Source organism: Apis florea, unplaced genomic scaffold (genome assembly GCF_048593485.1).
Source record: "Apis florea isolate Af1SG1 unplaced genomic scaffold, ASM4859348v1 contig_1789_pilon, whole genome shotgun sequence".
NCBI lineage: Eukaryota > Metazoa > Arthropoda > Insecta > Hymenoptera > Apidae > Apis > Apis florea.
This window is the reverse complement of record NW_028256481.1, coordinates 633,200-648,318: the sequence shown is the minus strand read 5'-3', so window position 1 is coordinate 648,318 and position 15,119 is coordinate 633,200. Positions and strand designations below refer to the sequence as shown.

The following is a 15,119-nucleotide window of genomic DNA, read 5'->3' as shown; positions in this document are numbered from 1 at the left end:
TAAAAATATTGAAATCAGCGCCATCTCTAGGTTGCCGCAAATGAAACATATAAAAAAAGGACAGAAAATAGTGAGAGAAGGATAGAAAGAGGATAAGAATTAACAATTAGCGCCATCTCCTGAATATTAAAGAAATCTTTAAAAATAGAATAAGATAGAATAAGAATTGGAAATAAGCGCTATCTCACAAATACTTTTAAAAAGATATTTTTTTATAATATTTAAAAATGGCGCTAATTGTTAATTCTTATCCTATCTATATTTTTTTTTCATTTTTTTTTTTTTTTTTTTGTATTTTCTCTCTGTATTCGTGATACTCTCGAGATAGTGCTGATTTTAATATTTTTACTTTATTTCTATTTTTGTCCTATTATTTTCTCTACTCGTCTACAAATAGTACTTAATATTTGTTCTACAAAAATATACTCAAAAACGATTTTGATACATGATTAATTTTATTTTTATCTATTAAAAATCTTAACAAAATTCATTTAATTTTTATATTTTTATACCATAAATATACATAAATTATATATTTATATCATATATAAGCATATTCAAAAGAATTGGAATAATAAATGTTTAAAATTTTAAATTTATTAAATTATAAATATATAATATTATCTTTAATAAAAACTATATTATATGTATGTAATATATTTTTATTATATTACAGTATAAAGCGCAACTAAAAACTAATTTTAGAAAAATGAATATCTTTATCCTTATTTCCGAAAAGGATAAAAGATGTATAACAATTGTATAATACAATTAAAGTTCATTAGAATTGGAAAATATTGTTTAAAGTACAGTATTTGATTTTATGGTTTCCATAATTTCAAAAGGCCATCTTCACTATAAGAACATAAAAGGTTTTGATGTGGATGATGTGTTAAACCTATAACATCTTTTTCATGTATCTGAAATGTGAAAATAATAATATCAATAAATATATGGTATAAAAATAAATTATCAAAGTGAACGAACTTACATTAAGAGTTCTTTCAAGTTTTCCTGATGATGTAGAAAAACAATAAAGCACAAGATCTTCACCAACACAATAAATAAATTCACCACGTGGACTTACAACAGTACACACAAAGTCACCTCCCTCTCGTTTTCCACTAGAGAATGATCTCACTATTTGTCCTTGCATATTCATAATTACTACTGTATTTGAACGATTACACACTACAAAATGTTCCGGATTTCGAGGAAGAAGATGAATGCTATTAACAGTTAAATCTGCAGCTCCTAAAGATTTGTATGTACCTATGCATTCTGTTGTTTTCAAACTCCAAACTTTTACAGTTCCATCTGACGATGCACTAATTAATATAAATGAAAAAATTTAATGATTACTTCATAAAACTCAATTAATTGAAATATTAAAATTGATATTATACCTTATTAAATTATGTCCATCTGGTGCAAATACTACTTCATTTACAAAAGAAGCATGCCCACGAAATTCTTTTAATGTTTTTCCAGATTTAAGTCCATGTATCCTATATTACAATTATAAAATATAAATCATTGTGTTAATGTTAAAAATAAATTTTCACTTCAATATGTTATATACCTTATAGTAGTATCAAATGATGCGGATAAAATTTGACTGTTATCTCTACTAAATTGAAGGCATGTAACACCTTTTGAATGGGCTTTTTCAAATCTTCTTAAACATTGTCCACTTTGAACTCTCCATACTTTTATTTTGCCATCTTGCCCACCACCAGCTAACATTTCACTATCACGACTAAAAGCCATTGATAACACAGCTTGCTCCATCATCATAAAATTATCTTGAGCTTGATATTTTAAATCTTTTCTGATTTTACCAGTTGTGAAATTCCATACTTCGATAAATCCATCAACAGAACCAGTAACTAAATATTGACCATCTGGTGAAAATCTTGCACATTCTACATGAGATTTTTGACCAAATTTAATTTGTTTTGAAAGTTGAGTGGGATACTTTTCATCTTCTTGATCTCGTACTGCTGCTTTTCCTCTAAACAAATCTATTGTAGTACCAGGTGGAAGTAAACCTTGATGTTGTTGCCATTTTAATGCTTGTCCTAATAATGCAAGTAATCTACTTGATGGCACAACTGATACTTCACCAGCAAGAGCTGTAGCTATATAAGCTCTTCGTTTTTCCTTTGTACTTCCATCTGGATATGCTTCACGTGGATCAAAATATGAACGTGCAAGTAAATTTTCTACAACATAAAAAATGAAAATATAATATTAAAACTAAGTAAATAAAAATAAAATAAAATTAAATCATAAATATTATAAAATCACTTCTATATAATAATATAACAATTAATTTATACAATATCTTAATTATGTAATATTAAAATAAGTAAAATTATTATCTTCATTATTTACTATACCTAAATGTATGTATCTTTCGGGTTCTTGTTGTTTCATCATAATCATAGGATCTGTTTGTCGCAATAATGATCGAGCTGCTCCTAATTCTCGTAATTCAATTAATTCTAGCACAACCTATGGATTATTATAAATATCAAATAAATTATTATAATTATAAAAAGTATAAAAAATTTACATATATAATAAATGACAAACCTGTTCATATAAATCAATGAGTTTTTTATCTGGTAATTTTAATGATTGTATTGCCTTCAATACTGTATCCCAATGCCCATTATTTATATCTGCTACAAAACCATCTACACTATCTACTGTATTCAATGATACACCTGTTTCTTCCTATAAATATTATATAATTTTACTTGTATTCTTTTTCAATTCATCAAAAAAGTTGATTTATAATAACTATTCATTCAAGAAAATATATATAAAAATAATAAATAAATACCTGCAATGTTTGTAATGTTTTGACAAGATTCGACTCTTTTAGATATTGTTGTATTAAACGAATTACACTAAAATCAAACAATAAAATATAGATAATAAGAACAAATATAAAAATCTTATTATAAATATTACATATAAAATAATTACTCTGCAGATTCAATTTCAATTGACATTTTTTACAATATTTTAAAAATAATATACAAGAAAATAATATTTCTACTTAACAAAGAATGACAATCACGAATAATATTATGCTTGATACAGTGTTACCACTATTAAATTACAATTATAAATAGTTGTTTCCAACTTTTATCACTAAATTTAAATAAACTGAAAAAAAACTAGATTACTTATTCAACAATTTTAAAATATCTATATATCATGTAATATATATATAAAATTTTTACAATAGTTTAAATATCTTTATATATCAAATTTCCTATAATATTGCTATAATATTCATATTAAAGATTATATTGTATACTTATAATTTATTATATTATAGTTTATAATTTATATAGTTTAAAAATTGTATACGAATATATAAAAAGATTTGTATATGACGTACTCTATTTTATATATATATACTATATATACATATATATATATAAGAGTTTATATTACATAATTGTAAAAATCAAAATTATTTAAATTATTATTAATTAAAAATACAATTATTATTACAAATATTCCATATTTTTCAATATTAATTATAAATATTTTCTTGTAAATGGTTTTAATTCTTATTATATTATTATAAAATAAAAATTAACTATAGAAATTCATTGCAACTTACTTCAAAACATTATACACTAATCATGATAACAAGATTAAATAAATTTTAATTTTTGGAGAATAATTTACAAAGAATAATGGTTTTAACACATATATTTAAATTTCGTATTTTTTATGAACCAACCCATTCTTTCTTTGTTTACAGGTATGCATGTATTCTTGATGAAACATTACATAGTACAATTCGATCATGATCTATCTGAATGAAATCTTTACTAATTTGTGAAACAATAGAAAGAATATATTTATTACTTAGTATTCAATAAATTTAAAGTTTATGTATATTATCATAAATATCTTAATACAAGTACACAATGCATTTCAAAATATTAAAATTACTTTCCGATATCAAGAAATTATAATGTGCAGTATATAATTGTGCGTTACTGTAATTTTATATTTATTCTAACCTAACAGTACGTCTTATCATTTCGTGCAATATTTTTTATAGTACGTACATTATTGTATTATCGATCATTAAAAAATTGCGCTATTATTATAACACGTACAATAACCTTATTATTAAAAAAAATTCTTTTTTAATTAATTGAGATAGAACAAAATTGTAAAATTTAAGTAAAAAGATTTTAATGTTATAAAACAAAATTGCAAGATACAAGATTGTAAGTAGAATTATTAAATATTTATATATTCAATGTGTTAACAATAATTTTTAGGAAAATGAATATTGTATTAATATTTGTAATAATATCATTATATTTTTTGTCATTAAAGAAAAAGAAAAATCATTTAATTTTAGTATTTATATTATAAAAAGGAATTTTATTTTTTGAGTAATTATTATTGTCAAATAATATTAAGAATTATTTATATTTTATATATTCCTATTTTTTTTCAGATATAAATCATATAATATGAAAATAACTGCCAACAATATGGCCAATAATTTTATAGAAAAACAATATAATAACATAATTAAATCACCAAATGATAAAAGAGAATACAGAGGTTTATTACTTAATAATAAAATGAAAGTTTTATTGATTAGTGATCATACAACTGATAAAAGTGCCGCAGCATTGAATGTGAATATTGGTAAAATCAAATAATTATATAATTATATATATTAATTTTAAAGTATAATAAAATATAATTATATAATTATTAATATAATAAATTTTATATCTTTATATTACATATTTTTATAGGTTATTTAAGTGAACCAGATGATTTACTAGGTTTAGCACATTTTTGTGAACATATGTTATTCTTAGGAACGGAAAAATATCCAGAAAAAAATGATTATAATAAATATTTATCACAAAATGGTGGTTCATATAATGCATCAACACATATGGATCATACACTTTATTATTTTGATGTACATGCAGAAAAATTGAGAGGTGCATTAGATCGTTTTGCACAATTTTTTATTGCACCACTTTTTACAGAAGCTTTAACTGATTTAGAATTAAATGCTATTCATTTGGAATGTGAGAAAAATATAGCAAATGACACATGGCGCCTTGATCAATTAGAAAAATCATCTGCTGATCCAAATCATCCTTTTTCAAGGTTTGCTACTGGAAATAAGGAAACCTTAGATGTAATTCCAAAACAAAAAGGAATAAATGTAAGAGAAAAATTACTTGAATTTCATAATAAATTTTATTCTTCTAACATCATGGCATTATGTGTACTTGGCAAAGGTAAATCAAATATTTTATTTATTTATTTACTTAATCAATTAATTTTTAAAATTATAATTTTTTTTATATATTCTATATTTAATTATATATTTAATATATTTAATATTTATAATTAATTATGTTTTATATTACATGAAATAAAAACTTTAAATAAAAAATTAATTATAAATTAATACTTATTTTCAGAGAATTTAAATGAACTTGAAAAAATGGTAGTAGAGTTATTTTCTAAAGTGAAAAATAAAGAAATTCCAGTACCTACTTGGCCAAAACATCCTTTTAATGAACAACACTTCCAACACAAGTGGTATATTGTTCCAATAAAAGACATTAGAAGTTTGTATATTATATTTCCTATACCTGATTTACGAGAACATTACAAATCGGCGGTAATAACTGTTTACGTTATTTCTTAACATATTAAATTGTTTTTCTCTTTTATACAATAAAAATATATTCACTTTATTTTTTTTAGCCTGCACATTACATTTCACATTTATTAGGACATGAAGGTGCAGGATCACTCTTATCTTTATTGAAAGCAAAAGGATGGTGTAATTCATTAGGATCAGGTAAACGATTAGGTGCGAGAGGTTTTAGCTTCTTTGTTGTTTTCGTTGATTTAACAGAAGAAGGTATTCAACATATTGATGATATTGTTCTATTAACCTTCCAATATATTAATATGTTAAAAAAAAATGAGCCAATTGAATGGATTTACAATGTAATTATTCATAAATTAATTATTATATAATTAATATAGACACTTAAATTTTAACACTTCATCATTAAGGACTAATATTCCTATATTTAATAAATATTTAATAAAAATTTAAAAATATGATAATTTAATTTATAATATATATATGTATTATATTAATTATATATATTATATATTATAAAATTAATATAATTATATAATATATTAAGAAATAATCTTAAGTATTTGTTAAAAAATTATGCATTTCATTGGTGAAGTGTTAATTGTAAAGATAAAATTATATTTAATCAAATAACTATTTTGTTTTAAAGGAATATAAAGATGTAGCAAATATAAATTTCCGATTTAAAGAAAAAAGTTATCCTTGTGATTATGTCAGTGGTTTAGCACAAATATTATATGATTATCCAATAGAAGACATTTTAATAGTAGAACATCTTTTTCTACAATGGAAACCAGATTTAATTAAATGTATAATGGAATTTTTGAAACCAGAAAACGTTAGAATTCATATAGTTGGAAAGTTATTTGAAAATATAGCTAATGAAACCGAAAAATGGTATGGTGTTAAATTTAAAAAAGAAAAGATATCACAAGATATTATAAATAAATGGATTAATGCTGGTTTAAACCCAGATTTAAAATTACCACCAAAGAATGAGTTTATACCAGAAAAATTTGATATAAAACCAATAGGAGAAAAAGTAAATAAACATTTATTTATTTTTTATGTATTTTTATATGTATATATATAATAAATTTTGTTTTTATTATATGTAGACATCCAAATTTCCAGTTATTATTGAAGATACTTCGTTAATAAGATTATGGTTTAAGCAAGATGAAGAATTTCTTATACCCAAGGCTAATTTATTTCTTGATTTTGTCAGGTAAAAATATTTAAAAAAAATAAAATTCTGTAAATTTGTAATAATTAAAAATATTTCAATGTTTTATATGCATTATAGTTAGAAGTTGAATGATACACTGATCCTGATTATTTTATCTCTGATGAAGTTAACAACAATGTTTGTCATATTTCTTTCAAGATGATATAGCTTTTATATATACATATGTATGTGTAAAAGCAATTTTAATATAATTGCATTACTGAATTAAAAAAGTATGAACTTTCTGATTATGTATTATACGTATTATCATATTATACATAAAAAATGTATAAAGTAATTATATAATTAATTTTGAGAATGAATTAATATCTATTGAAATGAATTCTTAAATTTTTTAAATTCTTAAATTAATAATAAAATTATTATTTTTTGTTACAAGATTGCATAGATAAAGTTTATTAATTATTCCAATAACTATACAAGTCTAAATATATATATATATATATATATATATATATATATATATATATATATATATATATATATTGTATATATATATATATATATATATGTATATATATATATATATATATATATACATATATATATATATATATATATATATTAAAATATAAAGAATTATATTTTGCCATCAAAAACTAATTATTTATTTATTTAAAATATTTATATAATGTAAATTTATGCTTTTTCAAATGGTAGTCAATTTTCACTAATACTATTTTATTAGACTAAGAAAACTCTTTATACTAAATACATATATAATTTTATATCATTTATCATATGATATAATTTAATTCATATTTATATTAAATATATTATAAAATTGCTTAATATTTTGTTTACAGTCCACTAGCATATTTGGATCCTCTTAGTTATAATCTAACATACATATTTGTATTATTATTTCGTGATGCTTTAAATGAATTTGCATATGCTGCTGATATAGTTGGTCTTAAATGGGAACTTACTAATAGTAAATATGGGATGACAGTGAGTAAATCCTGATTAAATATTTTATTATACAATTGTATATTATAATATAATTGTATTTTTATATATTTTTAGTTGGGAATTGTTGGCTATGATGATAAACAACGTGTTTTACTAGATAAAATTATAGATAAAATGCTTAATTTTAAAGTTGATCGAAAAAGATTTGCAATTTGGAAAGAAAATGTAATTTTTTTATTATTAATTTTTTTTGTATTATATATTTTATATATTATTATATTTATTATTGATTTTCATATTAATTTTTATGAATTTTAGTATTCTAGAAGTTTAAAAAATTATAAAGCTGAACAACCATATCAGCATGCAGTTTATTATCTTGCTGTATTATTGTCAGAACAAATTTGGATGAAGGATGAATTATTAAATGCCTTGTCTTGTAAGTTTGTAAAACATCTAGCTATTTTAGTTAATAAATAGATACATAAATAAAAAATATTTATTATAAATTAAAAAAATTATATTTTAACTATTATCTCATTTATAATATAATATTATTAATATAATATTATAATTAATATAATATATATAGTATTGCACAATATATTTTAATATTTAATATTATATAGAATTAATATTATTAATATTATATAGTCAAAATATTTTTAGTAATTTAAGATAAAAATATTATTAAAATTTTTATTTATTATATTTATATCTAGATTTAACTGTTGAAAAAGTTGAAAGTTTTATTCCACAATTTTTAAGTAAAATACATATGGAATGTTTAATACATGGTAATATGACAATGTCAGAAGCTATAGAAACAGCAAGACTGATAGAATCAAAATTATCAAATGCAATTCCTCATATAATTCCACTTTTATCTAGACAATTAATTTTACATCGTGAAATCAAATTAGAAGATGGTAAGTACTTAATCTTTTTATATTAAAAGTTTTAAAATAATATTTGTATCAAAATTTATCATAAATTTAAATATATCAAAATTCTCATAAAAAATTAATCTTTATAGACATATTATATCTATATTTTTTATATTACATTAAATTATATTATTCTATATATTATTTATGTATTTTAATTATTTATAATAGTTTTTCTGTTTTAAGAAAAATATTTTTCCTAGGTTGTCATTTTTTATTTGAAGTGCAAACTAAATATCATAGCAGTTCATGTACACAAATTTACTGCCAAACTGGTTTACAATCAACAGAATCAAATATGTTGCTAGAACTTTTAGCACAGATTTTATCAGAACCTTGCTTTACTACATTAAGAACTAAAGAACAATTGGGATATATAGTATTTAGTGGAGTTCGAAGAACAAATGGTGCACAAGGTTTAAGAATTATAGTTCAAAGTGATAGACATCCTAAATATGTTGAACAAAGAATTCATACATTTTTAAATTCTATGTTGGTTAGTAATTAAATTTTAAACATTACTAAATATTCAGAATTTGCATTCAAACTTAATATATTTCAGCAAAATATATCATCTATGACAGAAGAAGAATTTAATGCACATAAAGAATCATTAGCAATACGACGACTTGAAAAACCTAAACAAATGACCACTTTATCTTCAATATTTTGGAATGAAATTGTATCACAACAATATAATTTTGATCGAGCAAATATTGAAGTTGCATATTTAAGAACTATAACAAAAGAACAAATATTAGAGTTTTATAAAGTACGTATCTAATATTATTATTATTATTTAAATAAATCGTAATATAAATTAAATTTTTCATTTTTTACATTTGTAGAACATACTTCGAAACGATATTCAACGTAAATTATCAGTACATGTAATTTCTACATTAAAAAATCAAAATTCAAACAATGAAAAAGTAGTGGAAGCCAATAAAAATACTGAGCAATCAAATGAAATAAATACTATTGAATATAAAAAAATTGATGATATTTTGTCTTTTAAAATTAGTCAGAATTTATATTCATTGCCAAAACCATTTACTGATGTACCAAGGAAAGGAGTACATTCGTCAAAATTATGACCAGCTTAATAATTGTGAATATGTGTTTAATCATGTCATTCTATCAGGAGATTGTAGTGAATATCAAATAAATAAATAATTCTAACATAACTCTGTTACATAAACAAAATTGTTTAAAATATTAAACAATTTTTTGAAGATATTAATTTTATAAATATTAATAAATAGAAAAATAAAAAAAGTAGTAAGTACATTAAATGGAAATGTTAAATATAATAATAAAAAATATGTCAAACATATAATGAAGTTACATATGTACTTTATTTATTTCTATATAAATCTATAAATAAATATAATATATCAATAATATATTAGCATTTACAATTGTGTATTTAATGCATTAAGAAAAAAATAGAATAAATTTAAATTGTTTTATTATATATTAAAATTTCTATATGAATAATTCTTATATTATTTTAAGATTTAATTAGAATCTACATCTGGAGCAATCACTATTTTAAAAATGTTATATCTCAATTTTTATTAGTTCAATAGATTATTAAAAAAAAAAATGTAATAAAAATTGAGTTAACTGATTAAAAATTAGCACGTTAATAATAAACAAATATATTATGATAGTTCAATTTTTTTATTTCTTCCTATATAAAGATTTGTTTAACATATTGGCAAAATTTTTCCAATCAAAATAAGTCCAGCATCATAAATAACAAGTTGAACTATATATATTTATTTATTAATTTTAATTTTAGACTATTCAATTTCATTCAAAAAAAATAATAATAATAAACATATTAAAAAAATATCTTAAAAATCTTTAATCACATTTAAAATGTTAAAGATAATTTCTGTACAGTTTCACATAATGTCATTTCGTTTTGTATAAAAATTTTGCTTAGCAACATAATTAAAATTTCTTCTATTAGACTAAATATAAATAAATCAAAATATATATTTTGCGATTTTAACTAAATTATCAATACAATCATATCTAAATTCAAATAAAATATATCATGAAATTCCTAAGATGTTTGAAAATTATTCAAATCGATTATACATGACATTCAGTTGATACTAATAATATTTACTAAATAATCCAACACAATATTAGTTACTAATCCAATTGTTATAATAGATTGCTTATTTTTGTAAAAATAGATTTTATTTATCAATTTTTGTCATAAATAATTAAAAAAATATATTTACATTAATAAAGAATAATTTCATAAATAAATTAATGTTAAGAAAAGTAATTACCTATTTATATTTCAGAATTATAAAGCTGCCTTGTTTTCATCTAAATCATAAAAATATTTCATTGGATAGATTATAAAATATTTTCAATATTTTATTTTAAATTTTTTGGAGAAAAAATTATTTACATACTATTGTTTTTTATTTATTCTTTTCTTTTCTTTCGTATATATTTTTATTTCTTTAGCATATACTTTTTATATTTTTCTTACATATTTTTCAATATCTCTAGTTCATGTATGCATGTTGTTTTATATATAATGTCTAATAATAATATATATAATTACATTCGATATAAAAAAATAATTCATATTTATAAGTGAAGAAAAAATTTTATTAGAAATTAGCTTTTCTTAATATAAAAGTCAGAAATAGTTTTAATTTTCCATAAATATAAATGTCTTGCATAATGTATTTTACTATTTATTTACAATATTATTTATATTTTAATAATAACATTTAATTTATTTAGTACATCATTTATAATATCATTACTTAAAGAAAAAATTAATAAAACTCTTTTTGTTTATTTGTCAATATCATAATTTTATTTTATTTTAATTTATATTAAAACAAATACGCTTGAAAAACTTCTTTGTAAACGAGAATAAAAACATGTTAGCGCTTTATTAAATATATACATATATTTATTTATTTATTTTAAATATATTGTACAATATGAACATATATTAAATTAAATATTGAGTATTGACATCTATACCACTATTCTTAATAAATATATTATTAAAATAGATGTCGTTATATTCTTTTTCTTAATAGATGTCAAATTACAAATTTTAGTTTTAATACTGCATTTTGAATTGTTTAGATGGCGTTAAAAACGCTCGAAATGCAAATTCGAGTATCCTATCTATTCCTTGTCAATTGTGGCTTCTCTTCAAGTTGATTCTCTTCGGTTTCGCTGATCTCAAGTGCTCAAAATCCTCTTTGAGATATTTCGTATCGCCCTTATACACCTGAAAAGGGGTAGTTCTACAGTTGGACGTGCATCTAAGTAAGTTAAGAAATAAAAGTTTTTAAAAAACTTAAATAATATTTGTTCATTTATAAGATAACCTGATCTTTATAAAAGGTTCAACTTTTTTATAAATTTCAGCCATAGCGGTTTCCTTGTATGACCTTAATTTTAGAAATGATAAATTATTTAAAATATATATTTTTTAACGTATATTTGAGAATGCTAATAATTTTATAAAGTTAATTTATAAGTAGGAATCTTGACGTAATAGAATATATTTAATGAAAGTCGCCATTTGTCAAAGAAGTGCCAACAGATTTAAAGTCAAATGCCAGCTCATTATGGTTGCATTATAGTTTCTTTTTTAACCTTATTAAATTTATATCTTAAAATATAAATATTTTTAATAAATATGAAAGCAATTTTATTTAAACAATTATAATAATTTTTAAAATTTATGTTAAATGTTAGTATTTAAATGTTAACATAAGGCAAAGAATATTATAAATATATTAACTTTTTTTAATTTACAAGAAAATTGAAAAGTTTTAGAACATATTTATTGAAATTTCTATTTTTCCAGAAAGGTATTGTATGAGTCAAAAAATAGAAAAACCAATATTATCAGGTCAACGCATAAAGACCAGAAAAAGAGGTATGTTTTTAAAAATGTCTTATAATTATCATATAGATATAATTATCATAATCATGGTATATAATGAAAATTATAAAAATAATGTTTTAGATGAAAAAGAAAAATATGACCCAATGGGATTTCGAGATGCGATTTTGCTTGGTTTGGAAAAGGCTGGTAACGACTTAGATGCAATTTCAAAGTACTTGGACGCAGCTGGCTCTAAATTAGATTACCGCCGATATGGGGAGGACTTATTTGACATCTTAATAGCTGGTGGACTTTTGGTTCCAGGCGGTTCTATTGCTCAAGATGGTGATAAACCAGTTAAAACTACTGCTTGTGTTTTTGAACAACCAGAAGATATGGAATCTATGCGAAATTTTGAACAAGTAATATATATTATTCTATGATATATTTAAAAAAAATATTTTTCTGTAAGATTTTCATTATACAATATTTAATATAATTTTGGAAATAATATTATTTATAGGTTTTTATCAAGCTTATGAGACGTTATAAATATCTGGAAAAAATGTTTGAAGAAGAAATGAAAAAAGTATTGGTTTTTATGAAAGGTTTTACTCCTAAAGAAAGAATAAAATTAGCTAGAATGACAGCTCTATGGATATCTAATGGTTCTGTTCCACCTACTGTTTTATCAGTTTTAATTAATGAACATCTGGTTAAAGACAACTTAGCATTAGACTTTCTATTAGAAGTTTTTGTCACTTGGAGACAGGAAAAAGGTCTATCAAGTTTAATGACTGCATTGAAAAAAGGCAATATTGAAGGAAGGTATGAGAAAATTTCATATTCTAAAATCTATTGTTATATCTATACTCTTTTATATCTATTGATTTTTTGTTTTATTCTTATTTTTTTTTATTTTTATTTTTTTTTATTTTTTTTATTTTTTATTTTTTATTTTATTTTTTTTTTTTTTCAATACTAATCAATAGGTTAATGGAATTTGTGCCGCCTAATAAACGAACCGAAGAGTATTTTCGATCTGTATTTGAAGCTGTTGGTCTTGCAGACATTGTAAAATTACATAAAGCTCAAGCAAGTCAAGAAGCAAAACGAGACTTGCAACAACTATTATTGGATGATTTGGCTGATAATCGTCCTTTAAAAGATATTATACTTGATCTCAAAGAAATGGCACAAAAGAGTGGTATTCCTGAACATGAAGTTATTGGCCTGGTAATCGTATTTTTATGACTAGTATCATTATATTATATTACATTATATTATGTTACAATATTACAATAAAAATTGTTTTTAGATTTGGCTTGTAGTTATGGGTCAAGCTGAATGGAATAAAAAAGAAGAATTAGTGGCTGACCAAGCACTGAAACATTTAAAAGTATACACTCTACTGTTTGATGCTTTTACAACCACTGCCAGATCTGAGCATGCGCTTATTCTCAAGGTCCAGGAATTTTGTTATGAGAATATGAACTTTATGAAAGTCTTCCAAAAAATTGTTTTACTATTTTATAAAAGTATGTTTGTATAATATTAAACGTATAGTAGATTTATAAATGATTTCTATTTGTTTCATCTTTTTATCTAATATCTAATCTTTTCATTTTAGCGGATGTAATATCGGAAGAAGTAATTTTGAAATGGTATAAGGAAGGCCATTCTGTTAAAGGAAAAATGATGTTTTTAGATCAAATGAAAAAATTCGTTGAGTGGTTACAAAATGCAGAAGAAGAATCTGAATCAGGAGAAGAAGAAGATTAAAAACACAAAAGTATGTTTAATCAATATTTTACAGCTTTTTTAAGCTAAAGTTTTCAACTTTATATTATTTTTATTATTACATTATTATTTATATTATTTCAGAATAATATAAGCTTCATTATCAAAAAAAAAAAAAAATATATATATATATATTTGGATTTTATCCAAAATTTTTAAAATGGATCAAAATATGAACTGAAATTGGATTGCACTGATAAATGAAAATTTTGAAAAAATAAAGTTTGTATCATTCTGAGACATACTATATCAAGACAAGTATATACAGTTTTTTAATCATTAATGAATAAAAAACATTATCATCTAATTAGCAAAGGAGATTGTAAATTGACAGTGTCTTTAAATTGTATTACTTTAAGAAAAAATATTTTGTGTTACATTTTTATAACACCGCTACAAAATATATACAGAATAACAAGTTAATGAAGAAAAGATCTTTACCCCTGTGTACGTATAATTTTCAAACCCACATTCTTTGTATGATAATATTGTACTAGTTTTTAGAAAATATATTGTCAGGTGGTGTTTAATATTTGAATTTTCTATAAATCCTATTTAATTTCCTATATAATAGTAATTTATAATGTTATAAATATTTAAAATGTATAATTATATAATACA

The 15,119-nt window shown here is 21.4% G+C and overlaps 3 protein-coding genes across 7 annotated transcripts; 2 read left to right on the top strand and 1 right to left on the bottom strand.

The window, feature by feature from the left end:
* Nucleotides 1-646: 646 nt before the first annotated feature.
* On the bottom strand, nt 647-3,989 carry Smu1 (Smu1 spliceosomal factor). 2 transcript variants are annotated; one of them, XM_086911341.1, is made up of 8 exons: nt 3,647-3,989; nt 2,852-2,918; nt 2,599-2,742; nt 2,403-2,517; nt 1,583-2,225; nt 1,407-1,508; nt 992-1,328; nt 647-920 (listed from the first exon to the last, which is right to left on the bottom strand). In XM_086911341.1, exons 4-8 carry the CDS (start codon nt 2,446-2,448, stop codon nt 822-824), a joined length of 1,227 nt encoding a protein of 408 aa, XP_086767467.1. In that variant the 5' UTR covers nt 2,449-2,517; nt 2,599-2,742; nt 2,852-2,918; nt 3,647-3,989; the 3' UTR covers nt 647-821. The 2 variants fall into 2 exon arrangements, with proteins under 2 accessions (XP_086767467.1, XP_003696175.1); XM_003696127.4 differs by lacking the exon at nt 3,647-3,989 and adding an exon at nt 2,998-3,430.
* Nucleotides 3,655-10,212, top strand: Ide (Insulin degrading metalloproteinase). Of its 4 annotated transcripts, none has more exons than XM_012489688.3 (14): nt 3,655-3,790; nt 4,505-4,701; nt 4,815-5,315; nt 5,502-5,704; nt 5,791-6,039; nt 6,348-6,740; nt 6,817-6,926; nt 7,754-7,898; nt 7,974-8,084; nt 8,178-8,298; nt 8,582-8,788; nt 9,010-9,302; nt 9,369-9,578; nt 9,655-10,212. In XM_012489688.3, exons 1-14 carry the CDS (start codon nt 3,723-3,725, stop codon nt 9,901-9,903), a joined length of 3,057 nt encoding a protein of 1,018 aa, XP_012345142.3. In that variant the 5' UTR covers nt 3,655-3,722; the 3' UTR covers nt 9,904-10,212. The 4 variants fall into 4 exon arrangements, with proteins under 4 accessions (XP_012345142.3, XP_086767463.1, XP_086767458.1 ...); XM_086911337.1 differs by lacking the exon at nt 3,655-3,790 and adding an exon at nt 3,799-4,095; XM_086911332.1 differs by lacking the exon at nt 3,655-3,790 and adding an exon at nt 3,801-4,023.
* Nucleotides 10,213-11,866: 1,654 nt separating this feature from the next.
* kra (basic leucine zipper and W2 domain-containing protein kra) lies at nt 11,867-15,028 on the top strand. Its single transcript, XM_012489689.3, has 8 exons — nt 11,867-12,130; nt 12,678-12,749; nt 12,840-13,120; nt 13,222-13,526; nt 13,691-13,934; nt 14,017-14,236; nt 14,329-14,490; nt 14,583-15,028. The coding sequence occupies exons 2-7, from the start codon at nt 12,689-12,691 to the stop codon at nt 14,478-14,480; spliced, it is 1,263 nt and encodes a 420-aa protein (XP_012345143.1). The 5' UTR covers nt 11,867-12,130; nt 12,678-12,688; the 3' UTR covers nt 14,481-14,490; nt 14,583-15,028.
* Nucleotides 15,029-15,119: the final 91 nt, after the last annotated feature.